This window comes from Pelophylax lessonae (assembly GCF_965119305.1).
Source record: "Pelophylax lessonae genome assembly, chromosome: 12".
Taxonomy (NCBI): domain Eukaryota; kingdom Metazoa; phylum Chordata; class Amphibia; order Anura; family Ranidae; genus Pelophylax; species Pelophylax lessonae.
In genome coordinates, this window is record NC_138779.1 from 94,714,786 (window position 1) to 94,722,547 (window position 7,762).

The following is a 7,762-nucleotide window of genomic DNA, read 5'->3' on the forward strand; positions in this document are numbered from 1 at the left end:
AAGGAGAACGGCATGTACTGTGCAATTGACCAATGGGAAAGCAGTTGTTGGGGGCAGGATGTTCCAAATTCTGTATAAAAGTGTACTGTGTACTTCCAATGAATGGTCTTCCTGTTTGAACTTACATACAGCCTGCTTGGTGTTTGTTCTAATGGATTCCGAACGGCACATAGCTGTAGTTCGGATCCCGGAGCCTTGGTTGACTGAACCATCAGACGTTGCGATCTGCAAGCTAACTCACTAGAAACAGAGGAGTGTCGGGAGAACGGAAGCGCGCGAGCAAGGGTCTTGTTACAGAAACCAATCAGCTTCCAGTTTTTTTTGTCAAAGCTCAATTGAACAAGCTGAAGTTAAAAGCTGATTGGTTACCATGCACAGCTGCACCAGATTTTGCACTCTCCAGTTTTAGCAACTTAAGCCTAGTACACATGCAACGATTATCGGCCGACCGATCGTCCGTCTTTTGTCCAGAGTGGTGTTTTGTTGGTTGGAATGTGCCTAGACTGCACACAAATTTTCTCGCCCGACAAAATTCTACTTCAGAAGTGATGTCATGTGTTGGTTTGCTTTCTTTGTGTTCTTTCTTCTCTGAGCATGCCCAGACTTGCTCATTAGATTTTTTCCCTGTCGAAATCTGTACTGACTGCACGAAAATCGGACGTGTTTTGACGGCGGACAAAAATTTTATAGCCTGCACACCAGATTTTTTTCGGCCGAAAAGTCGGAGTCGGTTGTCGGAAGCATCATACTAACAAGCCCAAAATCGGCAGATCGGTCGTCTGCGAAAATTCCCTGCCGATTTTCGACGCGTGTGTATGAGGCTTTAGCCCCAATGTCTCTTGATATGGAGTATAGACTTTGGAGTTTGTAGTGTGCTTATAGCAGTGCACATGACTACAACTAAGGGGCATTGCTCATTCCAAACAAACAGTAGTGAGGTGAAAAAGGAGAGGTACAAAAAACACAGTAATCAATGATTTCTGGAAAAGTAGATTACAGGGCCATTAAGTACATTCATTTTCCACTTATTTGACTTCATGTTCTATCCTATGTAGATTCCATATCTATGGGGAGATGTGATGGTGTCCCCACATGCATACAATCCGGGGGTACAGGTGTGATGAACAACAGAGCAGAGGGGCAAAAAACATACTTGTACCCCCGGATTGTATGCATGTGGGGACAGCATCACATCTCCCTATATCAGACACGGGAGTAAGTCACACATGTGCAAGTCACAAGCAAGTCTCAAGTCTTAACCTTAAAGTCTCAAGCAAGTCCCAAATTACTGTGGCGAAAAGAAAGCAAGTCAAGTCGAGTCCCTGCTAGAAGTAAAGCAAGTCAAGTCAAGTCATTTATTTTGGTCAAGTCACAAATCAAGTCAAAATACTGATCTACCCCAATTTTCACCTTTAAATAAGTTAAAAGTCAGTGGTCAGGAAAGGCTTTGTTTTATTTTAAACATTAACAAAACTACTTAGTGCTTTTTTCTTGGCATATTAAAGAAACACTTTGAATGCCCAAACAGCTCAAAATCCTTAGTCCGGTCATGTTTCAACACCACAGTCACTAAAAACATGTTAAGTATTTCCATTGTTAAACAGCCAGTGTCCTAAAAATCAGAACACACGGAGGTGTTTTAAGTTAAGTTTCAGAAACATAACAGACACATTAATTTTGCTTTAACACATCTTGAGAAAATGCAAATATTTAATAACTTAAAATAGTAAAGTCATTTCGAGTCATATGTCTCAAGTCAAAGTCAAGTCTCAAGTCATGAATACCCAGTCAAAGTCAAGTTGAGTCTTTTATTAATTTTAGTCAAGCAAGTCTCAAGTCCTCAAACTGGTGATTTAAGTCTGACTTAAGTCAAGTCATGTGACTCAAGTCCCCCACCTCTGCCCTATAAGTATGGAATCCAGATAGGATACGGTTATGGGTGTTACCCTAGCTTTAATTTGTATTTACCTCTTTTGAAGTGTAGCAGGATTCCCAGCCATTGTGCTGGATGTGGGTCTGCCAGGGTCACCGCTAGCACCAATAGCACATTTAAGCATGTTCTCCAAGTGTGAGTACTGAGACAAGAAACAGTCCAGCATCTTTGGGTTTTTTTTTTATTTAGGAACTTGGATGGGAGAAGGGAATGAGTGGGATACTCCTCTGGCTCAACTATTCACAAGATAATGGGACAACTGAGAAAAATGCCTATGGACGCTGACTTGACGCTGGCTGAATGCCGGTCAACGCCGGTTGGCGCTGGTTAACACCTACTTGCTGTCCGTTAACTCCGAACTGACTTTGTCACTCCCCGTTGGTACAAAGTTCTTTGTACTGCTCCCTTTAGCCCTCCTGGCTAAGGTAGCTACTTGTAAACAATGCTGCAACTCTTAACTCTTCAGGGCCCACACTGGCACCCTCTTTACAGACTTCTCTTCAGGGCTTAGACTCTGGCACCCCCTTCTCTAAGCCCTCTCTCCCGGTTGACTGGATCCCTCTGACCTTCCGGAGTGGTCCTCTATCCTAGGCAGACCCCTGGGCAGTTTACAGTACTTACGACACTGCTTTCCTGGAAACTCCTGCCCCAGCAGCTCCACTTGGTCCTCAGCACTCTGGATCCCTCTCTGCAGCTCAGCTCAACCTTCTGTCCTCTAGGCCGACCACCCAGGGCACTTTTCCTCACGCTGACAGGAGGAGAGACAGCCGTCACCCTCCTCCGGGGACTCTGCTTCCCACCAAAGACCTTCTGTCATGTGCTCCCCTCAGACTTATATCCCATCACAGAATGCATTGGGGCATATTCTGCCCTCTGGGGTAGATACGAGCCCTGGTGTGAGATTGGCCAGGTTTCCTACACTGTCCAATAAGAGCCCCCATTGGACACAGTGGGGAGACTCCCCAAACTCAGCAGGCACACCTGGAAACACATGACAGCCTAGCTGAACAATCAAGGCCCATCTGATAAGCAGACAAGGCCAAAAAAATGCTTTTTCCTCGCACCCACATAGGAGGGTGCTACAGAAGCAATAATTAACAGTTGGTTCAATTTTTTTATAGGTAATCCCTATCCATTTGGAGGTGGTCCTAGCCCCAAAACATTCCATATATTTTTATATATTTACATATAACCTTTCCCTTCCCCACTCCGGTCTGACCCCCTCTCCCATTCTCTTCACAAAGGTCCAGTTTTATGTTTTTATTTTTTTACCCCATGAAATGTCTATGAAGTAATGATTTCTTTGTATTATCATTCACATATGTCTATCTAATATATCCTTTATCATTTATTAAGTATTTAAATGTGTTACATTGCAAAGATTGGCCCAGTTCTCTCCATCAGCTGGCAGGAAAATTCTGACTGGCTGGTGTGTGTATATGCACAATTTCATTAGGTTTTGAAATTTGCTTGAGAAGGGACTGCGCATGCCCCTATGTGGTACAACGCATGCTTCAAAACACGTTGCATTCTGGTCCTGAGCCCTGCCCGCTTCATCCCACTCCTTTTTTCTGACAGCTTAGACAAGCTTTATAAATTCAGAACTTTGAACAGATGTAGAGAAAAGAAGGAGATAAACAAATACAATTTATGTAGGAGGATTTGTTTAATCTCTGTGTATCACCTGAGGCCACTCACTTTGTTGGGCATACGTAAGGATTTACAACCACATACATTTTTCACTTGACTTCATGTTGCTATAAATTACAACACTTTGCAGAGCCTCTTTGCATTGTTTTTCTGTAAAGTGAATGTAAAGGTTCGTTTTCTTTTTTTTTTAAATAACAAACATGTTATACTTGCCTGCTCTGTGCAAGGGTTTTTTTCACAAAGCAGCCCCGATCCTCCTTTTCTGGGGTGCCCCGGAGGTGCTCCTGGCTCCTCCTCTTCATTGGGTGCCCCCACGGAGATCCGCTTTCCATGGGGGCACCTGTGCGGGCACGCTCACGAGTCCCACTGTTGCGTCCATTGACACAGCCAGCAGGACTCAGCACCGCCCCCGCTCCCGTGTCACTGGATTTGATTGACAGCAGGGGGAGCCAATGGCTCCTGCTGCTATCAATCTATCCAATGGGAATCTGAGACAGTGGCTGGAGCTGCTGGGCTAGTGCTCATCACTGGAATGTTCAGGTTCAGGTAAGAAAATGGGGGGGTCTGGGGGACAGCTGCAACCAAGAATGCATTAGGATGAAAAACCTAGAGACTTTTAAACTCCTTTAATGTATGACTCCAATTTACCTCTGGAATCCATACAATATTTAACATTTCAATAGGTTTTAAATCTTGAAATAAATTCTTAGATATATACCACAGAATCTGCTGTGCGTCTACATTCATGATATTCTTTACTGTTACAGCATACATTGATGATGTCATGTTTATGTAAACAGTCAAGAGGTGATTTACTTAAAATATTGAGAGCAAAACATACAGAGAATAGTATACAGCATAATTATGATTGCATATTTATTAGTCCATTTGTGATCCCTTAGAACTTCCTGAGATACTACTGAATAAATGAAAAGATGGTTCTATAAAAACACACACAATACATTCACAGATGCGCAATTAAAATGTTCCAAAATGTATTTTTTTGGATACAATCATAGTCCTTGAAGTCTAGACAGCTTTCTTCTCTTGATCAGGCTTTAAAATCCATATAAACCAAGGAGCAAAAATGTCACCTATTGCAGCTTACCAGTCCCTACATTGGGTTGCTGCATTCGTTTTCTTTTTTTCCACCTAAGTATATATTATGCAGGTACAGAAAATATTTGTCGATCCTGCCAGAGATCCAACCATTTTGTCACTTCCTGAACTGAACTCTCAAACAATGTTATCGGCTCTCATGACTTCTCTTCTGTGAACTACAGAACACCACCCTTTATGCTACAATGATGAAGAGAGTAGGAGTTGTCTTTAGGCTAAATTGGTAAAGGTGCCTAGGGTGACAACGCTGTTCCTCCAAAGATACAGTACAATGAGTGAGCATTGTCACTTTAATACAGAAAGTGCGTTACTGGCAGGATCACCAGGTAAAATAAAAGACTGTAGCCATCACAGCTACATTGTGTTTAATTTTCATTCTTGGGCTTAGATACTCTTTAAATTGTGTTTGAACCTTGAACAGTGAGTATAGCAGGGATGCTGCCATTGCTGACTTGATTTTAAAAGGTGCCAGCTCCAGGGGATTTATTTTTCAATCTGATTTCCAGTGGCGGCCTGTCCATTGGGGGTGCAGGGATGCCACCCCCCCCCCCCCGATCCATGCATCCAGCCCTTTAATCTACATGCAGGGCGCCGGATGCATGAATTCCTATAGGGGTTCATTTTTTTTTTTTTAAGTACCTGATTAGAGCCAGAGGCTCTAATAGGCTTCAACAAGGGGTGGGCTCGGGGAGCAGAGCACTGCGCCTTGAGCCCACCCAGTTGTATGACAATAGAGAATGAATATTCGCTATAATCACACTGATTCTCCTCCCAGTCAATCAGGAAACGGGTCGTGAGACCCCTTTCCTGATTGGCTGAAAAGAGAAGCGATTTTACTGGCCATTGGCCAGAAAGAGGGAGGAGGCCGGAGGAGGTAATAATGCTGGCTGTCCGTCCCGCTGGGGGGGGGGGGGTAGTGTATTTGCCGTCCGTCCGTCCCGCTGGGGGTGTATTTGCCGGCTGTCCTGCAGGGGGTGGTGTTGGATTTGCCGCCCCCCACACAAATTATTATGCACCAGCCGCCACTGCTGATTTTACTACCTATTAAGTGATATTCCTGGAACAATCATGCAGGACAGTAGATGGGAAGTCGAGAGGAAAAGATCGAGAACCAAGGTTCAGGACAACTACCCCACATTTACACCGTTTCAGCTTTCCTGTTTTTAGGGTGCCCAAGGATTGCCCCAGGTCTTTCACTATCCTAACAAGACCCCTAAAAACGTCCTCTTGTGTAACTACAAAAAACGAATATTCACCCTTCATTCAATAGCGGTGTTAAATCCAAAAAACAAAATTGTAATATATTGCAGCTTACCAAACCCTAAAAGTGGTGGCTGCCAGTAGCACACTTCATTTCTTAGGGTGGCTCAACTCTATGGAGGGGCAACAGAGACACCTTTGGACAGCAGCATTGTCAATCTGGGGGGAGTGTAGTGTTCTACGCACTAGCACAATCACATGGACTTGACTATCAAGCCCAACTCCATTTTTTAAGCAGTTAAAGCAACCTTTTATTTCTTTTTGAATATACGTTTCACAAAGATTATAACAGCTGACCATTGTAAGCACCCATATAAGTGTAAAATGGTTTGTCCCAATCTAACTGCCACTTTTAGTGGACAGCTTGGTCTGTTAAGTTAAAAAATAACAGACTTACTGGCCAGATCAACAGGTGAGAATAAAGAAAAAAAGCCTAAAAAAGAAAATGAATGCAGCCATCACATCTAAGAATCAATAAATTATAATATATTACGTTTTTGTTTTTGGGTTAATATGCTTTAACTTTATATTATACTGTAAACGTGGTAAGCATGAAATATTGCTGGTAGCAAAAAAATTGATTTTAAAATGCAGTCATTAGTTGCTTATGTCCTTGATTTACATGGAACAATGGCCAGATTCAAAATGTGTCTTGGAAAATGCTTATCCTAGAAGACATCTATGCTTTTTAGGACTGAAAAACTGTACCCAAAAACACTACTTTTATTCATATTCAATAAATTAACTCAGCATCAAATGTCCCTGGTAATTATATCTGGGTTTTTAGGGTTTGTCCCTGAAAGTGTTTATATTTTCTATCTATTGAGCATGCAAAGCTTTGTGACCACCCAGATGTTTGGTTTTCTCGGTTCAGAATCGTCCAGCAGAAAAGTGTCCTTAAAATCAGCTTAGAATGTCAGCAAGGCAGCAGTGATGACCTTATGTTAACCTAAGTAATTACTGTCCATGCACCTGCTGCCCTTATTTGAATATTTAATTGCCACCTTCATAATTCTCTTACCTGCTGATAGTTCCAGTCTTGGGGTGCAAAGTTGCTGTCCACCACCTCGAATTGGAAATTGGTGTGTGGCACCTGGTGCAGAATATACGTCCACCAAGACGCCCGGTATCCATGACTTAAGCTCATGGCTTTTTCCCGATCACAAATAAATTAAACCACGAAAAAAATAAAAAAGGAAAACCGGGAAAAAAAAAAACTCCTGGGTCGAAGCTGTGAGAATTCAGATATCGCAGCTCTCAGTTTTCTGTGTTCATCTTGTTAGCAGTGACTCCAGCCAGTAGACATGGTGGGAAATGATGCATCTGGAGTGTAATTGCTTATAGCAAAAGCAGAGAGAGATGAAACAGGGGGAGGAGGCAAACATGTAGGTCTATCCCTATCCATTCAGACAGAATACATTGGGATGCAGGAGTGAGGAAGGGAGCAGCAGCACCTCCCAGTGGTTTATTAACACATCCTCTATTAATTAGTTAGGCTCTGTGGTCCTTTCTATTAAGTTGCAAAAGCCATTTAGCAAGACATCTGACCTCTCCCAGGGGTTTGTTCACTAAGTCTCAGCATGAACCTGATGCTGGAGCTGGAGCGCTGAATGAAAGCTGGCAATCCTGAGATGCAGTAAAAGTCAGACTGCATAGGGTGCTCCTTTTATTGGCAAGACAAAGAGATTTCAGACGTATTAACTGACCAACAAAGCCTGAAATAAAGTGTATAAACTGAACAAAAAGGGGCAACCGTTCATTTAGAGATAAATATTTTTTTTCCAATTTTTGGTCACTGCA

General features: G+C 42.7%; 1 protein-coding gene across 2 annotated transcripts in view; it reads right to left on the reverse strand.

Moving 5' to 3' along the window:
- TTYH1 (tweety family member 1) overlaps nucleotides 1–7,323 on the reverse strand; it is a 311,500-nt gene extending 304,177 nt beyond the window's left edge. The window contains exon 1 of one of the 2 annotated variants that reach the window (XM_082274354.1): nucleotides 6,984–7,323. In XM_082274354.1, coding sequence (XP_082130480.1) covers nucleotides 6,984–7,109 — 126 coding nt within the window. In that variant the 5' untranslated portion in view covers nucleotides 7,110–7,323. The remainder of the gene's footprint in view (nucleotides 1–6,983) is intronic. The other variant, XM_082274355.1, reaches the window with a different exon arrangement.
- Nucleotides 7,324–7,762: the final 439 nt, after the last annotated feature.